This window comes from Dama dama, chromosome 9 (assembly GCF_033118175.1).
Source record: "Dama dama isolate Ldn47 chromosome 9, ASM3311817v1, whole genome shotgun sequence".
Classification (NCBI taxonomy): domain Eukaryota; kingdom Metazoa; phylum Chordata; class Mammalia; order Artiodactyla; family Cervidae; genus Dama; species Dama dama.
In genome coordinates, this window is record NC_083689.1 from 25151865 (window position 1) to 25165029 (window position 13165).

General features: G+C 41.3%; 1 protein-coding gene across 3 annotated transcripts in view; it reads right to left on the reverse strand.

Annotated features, from left to right (window-relative positions):
* Positions 1–5086: 5086 nt before the first annotated feature.
* The window catches only part of RAD50 (RAD50 double strand break repair protein), a 246571-nt gene continuing 238492 nt past the window's right edge, over positions 5087–13165 (reverse strand). For all 3 annotated transcript variants that reach the window (XM_061150793.1, XM_061150792.1, XM_061150791.1), the window contains 4 exons: positions 9780–9865; positions 9089–9231; positions 6830–6963; positions 5087–5432 (listed from right to left, as the gene is read on the reverse strand). In XM_061150793.1, the coding sequence (XP_061006776.1) occupies positions 5246–5432; positions 6830–6963; positions 9089–9231; positions 9780–9865 (550 nt within the window). In that variant the 3' untranslated portion in view covers positions 5087–5245. The remainder of the gene's footprint in view (positions 5433–6829; positions 6964–9088; positions 9232–9779; positions 9866–13165) is intronic.

Consider the following 13165-nt stretch of genomic DNA (forward strand, 5'->3'; position numbering starts at 1 on the left):
CTTGCTCCTCGGTTGGGATAATTCTGAGGTGCACGCTTTGCCAAATTTCCCACACACTCTGTGAGATTTAACTCCAAACTGCCTACTATGGTAGCTGGTGTAAGAATACACTTTGTTGGATGCTTTCTCATCACTATGTATTGTGATTCCCCATCTCCTACTGTCGGACTATAAAGAGAGCTGAGCGCCGAAGAACTGATGCTTTTGAACTATGGTGTTGGTGACAACTTTTGAGAGTCCCTTGGACTGCAAGGAGATCAAACCAGTCAATCTTCAAGGAAATCAGTCCTGAATATTCACTGGAAGGACTGATGCTGAACCTGAAGCGCCGGTACTTTGGCCACCTGATGCGAAGAACTGACTCATTGGAAAAGACCCTGATGCTGGGAAAGATTGAAGGCAGAAGGGGATGACAGAGGATGAGATGGTTGGATGGTATCACCAACTCGATGGACTTGGGTTTAAGCAAACTCCAAGAGTTGGTGATGGACAGGGAAACCTGGCGTGCTGCAGCCCATGGGGTTGCAGAGTCGAACACGACAGAACGACTGAACTGATCTCCTACTGTTAACTTTCGCTTGAATCACTGTTTCAGGTTTTACTTCTGAAAGAGCTCAAACTAAGATAATTTTAAACCTGTGGGACTGGATGATGTCACCAAATAAGTCAGTATGAGAAGAAGAGATGCAGATGCAGGGTGAGCTCTAAAGCAGGGCAATACCATAAGGTCAGGGAAATAGAGAACAAGCAGAAGAAAGTGCGTGTGCAGGGAGAAGGGAGTACTGTTTTGCCAGGGTTGGATACTATGAGAAAAACTTGTGAACGGAAGAGGGAAAATAAAGTTGAGTTTTTATGCAAGACAGTATTACTAGGATGGACCATGGAATTTAAAGACCATGAACTGAAAAAGTGGTAAAATCAATGGGTTGAGATCCTGGTGGGCTTCAGTGTACCTTCCCAGCACGGTCCTTGTTGAGAACGCTGGTGAGGACAAACAGCTGGGACTTCATTGAGCTTCATGAACAGCTTCACGTGACCTCTTTTGTTTGTGCATGCTTGCTAGTAAATGTTTTTATGGATAGCGGAAAAAGATATCTTGGTGGGCTTAAAGAATTGCCGGAGTTGGAGATCCCAGGAGTGAACTGTAAAGATACCAGAGATTACTGTAGATGCTTAAAATGGAAATATGGAGAGTTGTGGTTATTGTTGTTGACGGACTGGACTCTGGCTAAAACTATGGAGTTATCTCACTGGAGGAAACAGCAAGGAGTCGAGAGATCTAAGTGTATGATCTAAGTGACCATCATCTGGATTCTGGTCACCAATGGTCATGAAATTAATTTGGAGAATAATTCTCAACTGAGAGCTGAAATTGCCACTAAGTGGGAGTGATGGGGCTGGGGCCTAAAGATAACTACAAGAAAGAGCAAACTGATGAGGTGATGCTTTTCTTAAATACACACACTTACTTATGTGCCAGGGAATTCTAAGCAGTTTTAAAAGTCGCTTAATCCTCATACCACCACAAGATAGGCACCATTTTAGCTACTTTTACAGATAAGGAAACAGGAGCAAGAGAGGCTAAATGACTTGCCCAAGGTCCTAAAGCTAGTAAGTGGTGGTGTTGGGATTTAAGCCTGTGAGTCTGGCTCATATTCTTGACTTCCATATTGTGATGTCCATTCATCTTCAAGTGTGTGTGTGTGTTTAGGGGGTAGGGGGTGGGGAACAATGTAGAAGCAGGGTGAAAAGCTTAAAAAGGGCACCTACTCGACCTCCAAGTCCAAGTGACATGAGGGAAATAGAGAAAGTTACTCAAAAGGGCTGTGAGGGAAGTCACATCCTCAGAAGAAACCAGACTTGAAATTGGGAGTCCTGTTTTAATTTGTAAGTAACTTTGTTTCATTGGCTGTATTTATCTTGTATTGCCTTTTTGTTATTTGTTCCAATGACTAGAGCTTTCAAAAATATGTTGATGGAAGTTACCTGGTATTTTTATTTAATGGAAAATATTTCATCTTTTACTATTAAGATGACTATTAAATTTTAACTCAGACAAATAACACGAAGAAAATATTATTTTATTCTTTGCAAAACTTGAGTTTACTAAAGCTGGGAGGTGTTGAATTTTATCAAATAATGGTCAAATAATTTATCAAAAAATTCTTATCCGAATTTTTCCCCTTTGCCTTTATTATGGTAATGATTTATGAACAGAGTTATCCTCTGAAATATTCTTACATTCTTGGGATAAAGATACCTTGGTTATTACATGTGTTTATTTTAAAAGATGACTGGAATTGATTTGTTCTTTCTTAATTTATGAATTCTTCAATGTGTCCTCTCAGTGAGGATTGGTCTGCTGTTCTTTCCTCATGGTACTGCTGTTGATATCATGCTAGCCTGGCTAATATAGCAATTTTATCTTACTTTTTATTAATTTATTTAATGGGAGGCTAATTACTTTATAATATTGTAGTGGTTTTTGCCGTACATCGGCATGAATCAGCCATGGGTGTACATGTGTTCCCCATCCTGAACTCCGCTCCCACCCCATCCCATCCCTCAGGGTCATCCCAGTGCACCAGCCCTGAGTGCCCTGTCTCATGCATCAAACCTGGATTGGTGACCTGGTTCACATATGATAATATACATGTTTCAATGCTGTTCTCTCAAATATCCCACCCTTGCCTTCTCCCACAGAGTTCAAAAGTCTGTCCTTTACATCTGTGTCTCTTTTGCTATCTCGATTATAGGGTCGTCGTTACCATCATTCTAAAATCCATATATATGCGTTAATATACTGTATTGGTGTTTTTCTTTCTGACTTACTCCACTCTGTATAATAGGCTCCAGTTTCATCCACCTCATTAGAACTGATTGAAATGCATTCTTTTTAATAGCTGAGTAATATTCTGTTGTTTATGTACCACAGCTTCCTTATCCATTCGTCTGCTGATGGACATCTAGGTTGCTTCCATGTCCTGGCTATTATAAACAGTGCTGTGATGAACACTGGGGCACACGTGTCTCTTTTAATTCTGGTTTCCCTGGTGTGTATGCCCAGCAGTAGGATTGCTGGGTTGTATGGCAAGTCTCTCCTTTTTTGGTATGGCAGTTCCATTTCCAGTTTTTTAAGGCATCTCCACACTGTTTTCCATAGTGGCTGTACTAGTTTGCATTCCCACCAACAGTGTAAGAGGGTTCCCTTTTCTCCACACCCTCTCCTGCATTTATTGCTTGTAGACTTTTAGATAGCAGCCATCCTGACTGGCGTGAGATGGTACCTCATTGTGGTTTTGATTTGCATTTCTCTCAATTTTAGTTTTTCAGAGCTCATTGGGATGACTGAATTTAGTCAGTGGACAAGAAGCAGGTGGCTAGAGTGGTGCTTCTACTGCTTGGCCCTTTCCTCCAGGGATTAGTGAGGGTCTGGACCAGACTTCCTCAAACAAGGTTCTTTGTGTGAACCACAGAACACAGAAAATGGTGAGTTTTCTCAAGGTAGTATATAATCACTATCAGATGCACAGAAATTGGTTATATACAGTGGATACTGTATTAGTTCCTATTGCTGCTGTAACAAATTAGCACAAATTTAGCAGCTTAAAACAAGTATCATTCTCTTACATAACTCTGCAGGCCGAAAGTCCAAAAATCAGTTTACTGGACTGAAAATGAGGTGTCAACAGGGATGGTTCCTTCTGGAGGTTCTGAGAGAAGAATCAGTTTGCCTTTTTTTCAGCTTCTGTGGTTGCCTATATTTCTTGGTTTATAGCTGTTCCTCCACCTTCAAAGTGCATCACTCGTCTCTGCATCTCTCAATACAGTACCTTCTCCTCTTCTGCCATCCACTCTCTCTGCCCGCTCCTTACTAGGATACTCTTAATTACATTCAGCCCACCAGGCTCATTTCCCCATCTCAAGATCCTTAATTTTAATCATATTTGCAAAGTCCCTTTTGCCATATTATTAGGTAACATTCACAGGTTCCTGAGATTAGAACCTCAGTATCTTCAGAGGCCGTTATTCAGTCTATCACAGATAGCTTAAAACCTTAGGGCTTACTTCTTTTCTAGACCCGTGTTGAGAAAGGCTGTCTGTAGCATGTGCTCATTAGATTTGCAGATGGGCAAAAGTGATGGTGCCTTGTGACTGACAGACTCTAACAGTCTAGTTCAGAAGTGTGTGACTTGGTAGCACTCTTGTGGCATGCCTGTGAAAGGCTTCAAGTTGTCAGCTGGCAGTTCCAGGGAAAGGGTATGATTTGGGCTCTCATTAGAAACAACATCTGGAATGAAAATGAGGCGGGCTTTTCCAGGACTGCTTGGATCCCATCAGGAGCAAGTCTTGACTTTTGAGCAAGCCCTGCTTCCTTTCCACACCAGAGCTCTAAGTGGGAGAGCTGTCGGGACACGCGGTAAGGCCAAGCTGATGAAACAGCACAGACATATGGGAAAGTTACAGACCCCTGCAAGAAGGCAGGTCAGGCCCCCCAGGGAGGAGGAGGCCTTGCTCTTGGGCAGAGCTTTCCAGAAATGGATGTGCACAGTGGGGAACTTCCTGTCTCCAAACAGCCCCGGTTTGGAGGACTACCTGGTTAGGGATATGTGGGGAGGGAATAGAGTGGGCACTGAAATTAAATTACTTAAGATTCCTTTCAAACTCTGAAGCCCCCATTTGACAACTGCTAATTTAAATTGGAGAAACTGAGGTCCCAAGAGGGAGAGGTCACTTACCTAGATTTATAAAGTTAAGAACAGAGCCAGATATTAATAATCATTTCTTTCATCTTCAGATATTAATATTGATAACTCAGTTTTTTAAAACCACATCCAACCAACTAAATTTAGAGGTAACTCTTAACACTGACTTTTTTTTAAATGCCCAAACTGTAGTTTCCAGGTAGAGAAACTGCTTCTCACTAAGGCTTTGAGAAGTGGACGTTTAGTTAGAAGCTTCAGGTCCCATAGACTCCTTCATTAGTGCTAGGGAGGGAAGCAGGGAAGTTGAGCATATCTTCGCTGCTGTTGAGGCTTGTCAGATGCTGCCTGGAGGGGAATGAAGTTAGGAGAATCAGCCCAAATTTCATGTGAAACACTTTTAATGATTTTTGAACCTCTCAGACATTAAAAACCCTAGACACAAGGCTCATTTGAAAGAACATTTTCATATTGACTCAATACCAGAAATAAGCAGTTGCCAGAGGACCAGTGTTTCTAAAGTATGTAAGTCTTGAATGTTTTTAATGAACATAAGATCCTAGGGAACTAACACTGCATGTCACAATCTCTGAGCACTGCTCAATGTTCTTCTTAATCCTGTAGAATTTCTCCACATATTCAGAACGCCCTAGGAGCTCCACAAAATCTTCATCATGAGTGATTACCAGAAGCTGGAAGTTACGCTGTTGTGAGCGACTTTTTATTATCCTGAAACAATATAACATTTTATTACTAAAGAACATACATAACTCTTTCCTTTATTTGCAAAAGCCATTGAGCACCCTGTCAGACACATGAAGTGTGTGCTGTGTGTGATGACCAGGCTTTTCCTGTGTCGTGAGAGTATCAGGGCCTCTGAGAGCCCTGCAGGAAGTGGCGGGGGAGGGGTGGGGTGGATCCAGGCCTTCAGGCCAGCCAGGTAGCAGTCTCCTCTCTCCAGACAGTGGGGATGTGTGGCCTGACTCTTCACTGAGGTCTGACTTAAAGACTGGTGAGAATACATGATGAACTAGTTTTATTCTTAAAGCAGGTAGAAATGTTTTATTGCATTTTCCTTAATAATCTATGCCACTCAACTTTAGGAGTCTGACTTATTCCTGGGGTTTTCTTGACCTGATATTAGTTTTCTCTGGAAGAAAACTATTTAAAAAAAAGAGTCTACAGGCAAGGGGAATAACACTGTGAGCCCCACTGCCTTCTTAGGAGCTGGGTCTACTTAGAATTCTGCCACCACCAGTCACTAGATGCATCACTGGTATGACACACAGGGGGCCTGAGTGGGTGTACTGAGAACATTTTTGCTTGTTATCTATATGTTAAGGTAACTAGTTATGAGTCTGAGACCTAAGACTTTTTCTTTTAACTAACCACTTATTTATCCCTTGCCTGGAGCTGGATGCACTTAGGTTTCACAAGCACCAACCCTTACTTGTGGGTCACACAGGACTACTGAGAGAGACGGCTGGAGACAGCTGGCTCTGGGGCCACTCAAGTCTCCTACCACAGGAAACATTCTCTCTGCTAGGAAGAGTCTGTCTGGAGTGAAGAGCCCCCAGAAGAGCTTCTCTACCTCATGGAGACTGCCTTTCCTCTGCTGGCACTGTGCAGAAGCAAGGGCTGACTATCCCTAGAGCCTGCACCACCCCACCGGTGAACTGTGATAAATGTGTCCACAGTCTGGATTCTACTTCACCACTAATATCCTTTTTGAGTAAGCGCTGTCATTCCTCATGGATGCTGACACATGTGAGAACCTGGAGAGGTAGTTTAAAACCCACAGTCACCACCTAGAAATGCCTTAGTGGAGCACGCTAACTCCTGTATAAGACACATGGGCCCCTCTGGTGGGTTTACAGGAAAACCAAACCAAGCCAGGAAACCCTCACTGTGAACACTCTTGGGGAGATGTAGGATGTGTCTGGGGCATCTGTTCACCAGGTAGTTCTTTTTTTAAGCATCTGAAAAATTACTATCAAGGTGAAGCCTAAGCTCTGGTAAAACCAGTTTCACCAAGGAGGACACATCTACAGAGGATTTTCACCACAGAATTTCTTAATCTTCCTTTAAAAACGATCATAACTTGGCCCCAAATTTGAGATACTTACTCAACCAGAGCATGTGCAAGAGATTCAATGTTTTCTCGGTCAAGATTTGTCGTTGGCTCGTCCAAAGCAAGGATGCCACAGTTTAAGCAGAATGTTTCAGCCAGGGCTAGGCGAATGATGAGTGAGGCTAATACCTGGAAAAAGGGTGCCAGAACTCAGCTGCACTGCACACACTTCTCACTCACCTGAGGAAAACAGGCAGACCTGGCACAAGGTCTTTTGAAGGGAAAGGTGGGGCAATGTCACAGGATCACTGACCTCAGGCGTGCATCACTAAAATGCCACACCAACACCTCACGTCAGCTGTAACAAAGCTTCCAGTTACAGACCTGCATCAGAAATGCAGTTAACACTTATCTAGTGTTACTGACAATGCTAATAGTGGTATAACATGATTTTTATCAGGTATAACCTTAAAAATTCATAATCTGGCTATTTTCCTGATGACGTTTGTTAGAAAACTTGGATATAATACATTTCCAGAGCCTCACAGACACCGTTTCTCTTGGAGACAGCTTTAAATCTCTCTGTTCTGCGGAACCAAAGCGGCACCACTGGTCTAACCCAAACTTAAATGTTTATGTGTTTGATTCTGAGAGGGAGGGAGAGGAAAAGTATGAGTACAGAAGTATGGTTTTATTTAAGCTTGACTATAGAAAATCCAAGCAACCAAAACTATGAGGAACTTTTGTGGTTCATAGAAACCTAATACTAAGACTGCCACTGAAGCCATCTGAGGGTACAAGGGACACAGAATTAAGAGGGAAGGACGAGTTTAGGAAGTATACACTACTTTTTGTGTGAGCTGTAATATCCTCTCCACCCCCAGATTTGTGAGCAAAGGTGCATCAGTGAGTGAGTGAGTGAGTGAGTGATCTCAGAGCAGTTTAGAGCTTTTCTCTGATGCACAGGGCAGGCTGGCAGACTGAAGATGCCAGGGCCATAGTCCGGCCCTTCTCTCCTGCTGCCACTATCACCCACTCAGAGTGGAGTAGGAATGGAGCTCCTGGCCCACCTCTACAAAGCATTGTCTGTTCTGTCACTCAACACCAAGGAAACACTAGCACTAATTTTTATAATTTATAGTAGCTACAGGAAATCCACTTTTGTTCAGAGTATTTTTAAACCAAACAGACATGTTTCAAACTCAAGGGATATTGATTATAGATCACAAATTTGTCATTTTTGCAGTCTGATTAAGATAATAATCTGCAGATGCCTTATAAATTCGTACCAGCTGTCTGGGTTGATGACAAAAATACATGCATAGTGTGTCTTTAAAAAACTGCAAACTTTTTATGTGAATAACTCCGATGATGTGAGCATCCATTTACAGAACTACAAAATTTTGTTAAGAATCAGGGGTCCAGAGGTAATATTGATAATATTCTGCTTCTAATCTGCAAAGGAGGGTGATCAAAAATCTATAACATTTTGGGGACAAACCAGTGCACAGTGAAAGAACCCAGCCTTGTTCCCCAAGGATGCAGGTTCCACTTTCCCAACTTTCTGAAATGTTATTCCTCTGTGCTCTGTATATCCAACCTAGGCTTCCCTCCCAGAGCTCCCTGCAGAGCTGGGCGGCCTGGCCCAGCACTGAGTCCCTGAGGTGGGGGTGCAGAGGCACCTGTGGGTTTCACAGCCTTTGACTCTGGTAGACCCTGCTTTCAGATGGTTCCCAGGCCCCAGGGCTAGGCTGGGAGTGGCGGTGGGGATGCAGTCCTATGGTGAGGCTGCCTTCTCTATCAGACCCTCAGTCACTGTAATGCCTCATCTGGCTCAGTCTAGGGGTGGTGTGCTAATGCTGTGTGTCACTGATTCTAAAACATACCCTTCCTTATCCTTTGACTTCTCTGAAACCAAGATGCATCTTAGAATTACTATTGAATTTTGTCTTTCTTGGTGGCACATAAATTAGTGTGGGTCTATAAATGATGATCAAATAACCTTATTCTCATAAGGAATGCCATGAAACAATGAATGGCCTTCAGCTTTCTGCTCTACATTTAGGCTATCCTGTGAGACTGTTTCAGGCCCTTCTTCTAAAAGCCTGCTTTACATAATGTTGCAGGAAATACTGGTTAGAATTGAGAGTATGAGGAGAGTAACTGAGCCTGGTTCACTTCATGTGGCAGCGATGATGCCATAAGGAGCTTCCCACCATTCAAGGGCACCTTGGGCGCTTCCTCTGCACCAACAATCATTTCTCTTGGTCAATTTTCTGTGTACAAATGGTTTTATGTTCGTGAAGATACCTGCCTTTTGTCCGGCGCTGCAACGCCCTCTCATATCCAAGGCTGTGTCTCCCTTTAGCATCACCACTCGGTAGTTATAATTCCTCCTTTTATCAGAAGCTGATACATTTTCATCGGCATCTGATCGAATTTCTATGTACTCAATATCTGATACAGAGAGAAGAAGATTTTAGGAACCTATACTCTGCAACCTTTTGTCATTTGCAAACCTTATCAAAGAACATTATAAGCAACACGCAAGGCTGCCATTCCCAGGGAAAACACTGGGTGGTTTGGAAACTTTTCCTGGTTATGAGGATTCCTGCTCAGAAGCAACCAGATACCCAACCAACCTTTGGTCTCAGCTGTGCCCTTTTCTTAGTTCCCCTATTAAGAATTTCCTCCTAATGGTTTTCTTCTTCTTCTTATCTCATTTCAGCTTATCCCTATCTGCACTTCAACAGAACCTATTATGTCATCAGCTAAATATAATGTGTACCATAGCCAAATTTGTAAGTCCTGTCAGGCTTTGGAATAGAAAGCTTTGCATTTTTTTCTTGCTACAAGATATTATCAAGATAAGAATTCTTAGAAAATCTAAAAGAGATGTTCAAAAAGGGGTCTAAAGGCAATACTGGCATGATGAGAGGTCATATGAAGCGAGAGCTTGACACAGGGCTTTAGAAAGAGCATTCATGTTACACCATGTTAATTACCTTGTCCACGATAGGTACTTCGCCAAAGGTCACGAATAATTTTGTTGATTTCTTCCATTTTCATACTATGAAATTTCATTATTGCTCTGGAAAAAGAATCCACTGGTAAAGATAACATAATATTTAACTGGAGTGGGTTGCCTATTTCCTCCTCCAGGGGATCTTCCCAGCCCAGGGATCGAACCTGGGTCTTCTGCATTGCAGGCAGATTCTTTATCATCTGAGCCACCAGGGAAGACCAATATATTTAACAGTATATATTAAAAATATACAAAATGTTTAATAATATATATAGTAAGTAACATCATAACAATGAGATAACTTCCCCCATATTAATAATAAAAGTAGAATATAGTAAAAGCTAGAAAAAATAAACAGAACCAAAAGCTTGCTATTGGCTAGTACTGCGAACTGTCAGGCATATGTAATTCCAGCACTCCAGGGTCCTTATCCTTCTCCACTTTCACTCTCTAGATCACACCCTGGTCTCCTGCATTGCAGGCTAATTCTTAACCATCTGAGTCACCAGGGAAGCTCCATAATAAGACAAACATTCCCTTAAATGCTTAAATACTGTGAAAACAGTTTTTTATGAGACTTTTCCTTAGGTTTAACAGAAGCGCTGTTTCCACTGATACCAACTGGTTATACAAGAAGCTCTGCTGAATGGATGACAGTGAGTTAAAGAGGGGTAGAAGGTGTACAGGGTCCCTTAATCCATGGGAAAATAGGTGAATCTCTGGAACTGCTGCCTTTTTTCTCTTCTATTTTATTACAGTTTACCGAAGTCAACCTCTGAAGCTGCTTTTGTCTCTCAGATCTGTGAGCTTTTTACCAACCAGAAGTGCTGGTTCAGAGAGGAGGACACAGAGGCTTAAGCTGACCTGAACTTCAAAATTTTATTTTCCCTTACTAGTTAATGATTCAGAAATCCTAACTCCAAACCTGTGCATTAACTTCCTTTGATCATGGCAGCCCTCTACCCCCAACAACACTCTTGAAATACTAGTAGTTTTGAAATACGAAAAAGAAAAGAAATGTCTGTAAAAACAAAAGTAGCCTGTCAAAATCTAACATCGTTTTTACTATAGTCACCTTTCACCAAAAAGCCCTTAGGTTCTCTGGAAGTGGGTTTATGAATTAATAAATGTTGCAACAGTCACAAAAAAGGCAAACATCACTGCCATCACCATACAAAGGATGTGAGGCGGACGTACTTCCATTTGCAAGTCTCTTATCTGATATATACAAAAAAAGAAACTGAACGTAATGCTACTGCCTCTGCAGAATCATTTCATGATCTTCTGGTTTACCAGCAAAAGAGAAAGAAATGACTCAACATAAATACATTTTAAATATCAGATGAAGGATTTTTAAGTATAAAGCCTGGAAAAAAACCATATTCTGCCTGTTGATGAGAATGCAACAAGTCTCTATTTTCTACATTTATACATTTATCTCAGATTTTATACTTCTTTCAAAAGGACAGAGTCACAACTTCTAAGTATTTGTCTAAAACCAAAAAAACCTCAGAGAATGTTCTTGAGATGAATCATGTGATCCTTAGCTTTATACATTATGATCTTGATTCTTCAAATGACTTTTAAAAAATGTCATCTTTCCATTCAAGTTAAAAATCGTCCATAATTAACAGAAATAAGCACTCTCAACGTGGAGGACAAGCTCCAGGTGGGGCACACATTTCCTAATACATACTTAAAAGTCTACACCATGGCTCCCTGGGACACCAGAGGTGGGGCATTCTCACCCATGAGTAGGTCTGCTGAGAGACTAGTCCTTAGGGCAGTCTACACTCACCAATGAGTGTGGCAGACAGCTGATATCAACAGTAGTTGGACCACTCACTTTGTATCTTGCATGCTCGCTCAGTCACGCACTTATGTCTGACTCTGTGGCTCCATGGACTGTAGTCTGCAAGGCTCCTTTGTCTGTGGGATTCACCAGGCATGGATACTGGAGTGGGTTGCCATTTCCTACTCCAGGGGCTCTTCCCAACTCAGGGATCAAACCAGCGTCTCCTGCATTGACAGGTGGATTCTTTTACCACTGAGCCACATGGGAATCCCACTTTGTATCTTCTCTCTGCTAATATGGAGTTTATAGCCCCACTATGCAATGATTACAGTAACTACATGGGTTCAATCCCTGGTCAGGGATCCCACAAGCTAGGCAACACGGCCAAAATGAAAAAAAGAAATGGAAAGATATCCCTATGTTCATGATCGGAAGAATTATGTTAAAACGTCAATACTACTCAAAGCTATGTATGTAATACAATGCAATTCTTATCAAAATTCCAATGGCATTTTTTATAGAAACAGAAAAAACACTCCTGAAACTTACATGGAACTACAAAAGACCCCAAATAGCCAAACAAACCTGAGAAAGAACAACAAAGCAATGGTATTGTATTTCCTGATTCCAAGTTATACTAAAACTACAGTAATTAAAGCAGTATTGTACTCCCATAGACAATTAATCTATGACAAAGGAGGCAAGAATAGACAATGGAGAAAAGAGTCTCTTCAATAAGTGGTGCTGGGAAAGATGGACAGCTACATGTAAAAGAATGAAATCAGAACATTCTCTAACACCACACACAAAAGTAAACTCGAAATGGGTTAAAGACCTAAAGATAAGACTGTACATTGTATAATTCCTAGAGGAAAAACACAGGCAAAACACATTTGAAAATAAATTGCAGCAGTATCCTTTTGGATCCATCTCCTAGAGTAATGAAAATTAAAAACAAAAAGGGACCTAATTAAACTTAAAAGCTTTTGCAGAGCAAAGGAAATGATAAAATGAAAAGACAACCCACAGAATGGGAGAAAATATTTGCAAAAGAAGCAACCAACAAGGAATTAATCTCCAAAAATATACCAACAACTTACACAGCTCAAAAAAAAACTAAAAAAAGACAACCCATCAAAAAATGGGCAGAAGATCTAAACAGACATTTCTCAAAAGAAGATATACAGATGACCAAAACACACATGAAAAGATCCTCAACATCTCAAAAGAAATGCAAATCAAAACTACAATGAGGTATCACCTCAAACCAGTCAGAAGGGCCATCATCAAAAAGTCTACCAACAATAAATGCAGGAGAGAGTGCAGAGAAAAAAAAACTCTCCTATACTGTTGGTGGGAATGTAAACTGGTATGACCACTATGGAGAACAGTATGGAATTTCCTTTAAGAACTAAAAACAGAACTACCAGATGATCCAGCAATCCCATTCCTGGGCATATATCCAGAGAAAAACATAAGTTGAAAAGATATATGCACCCTAATGTTCACTGCAGCACTGTTTATAATAGCCAAGACATGGAAACAACCTGAATGTCCATCAACAGATAAAG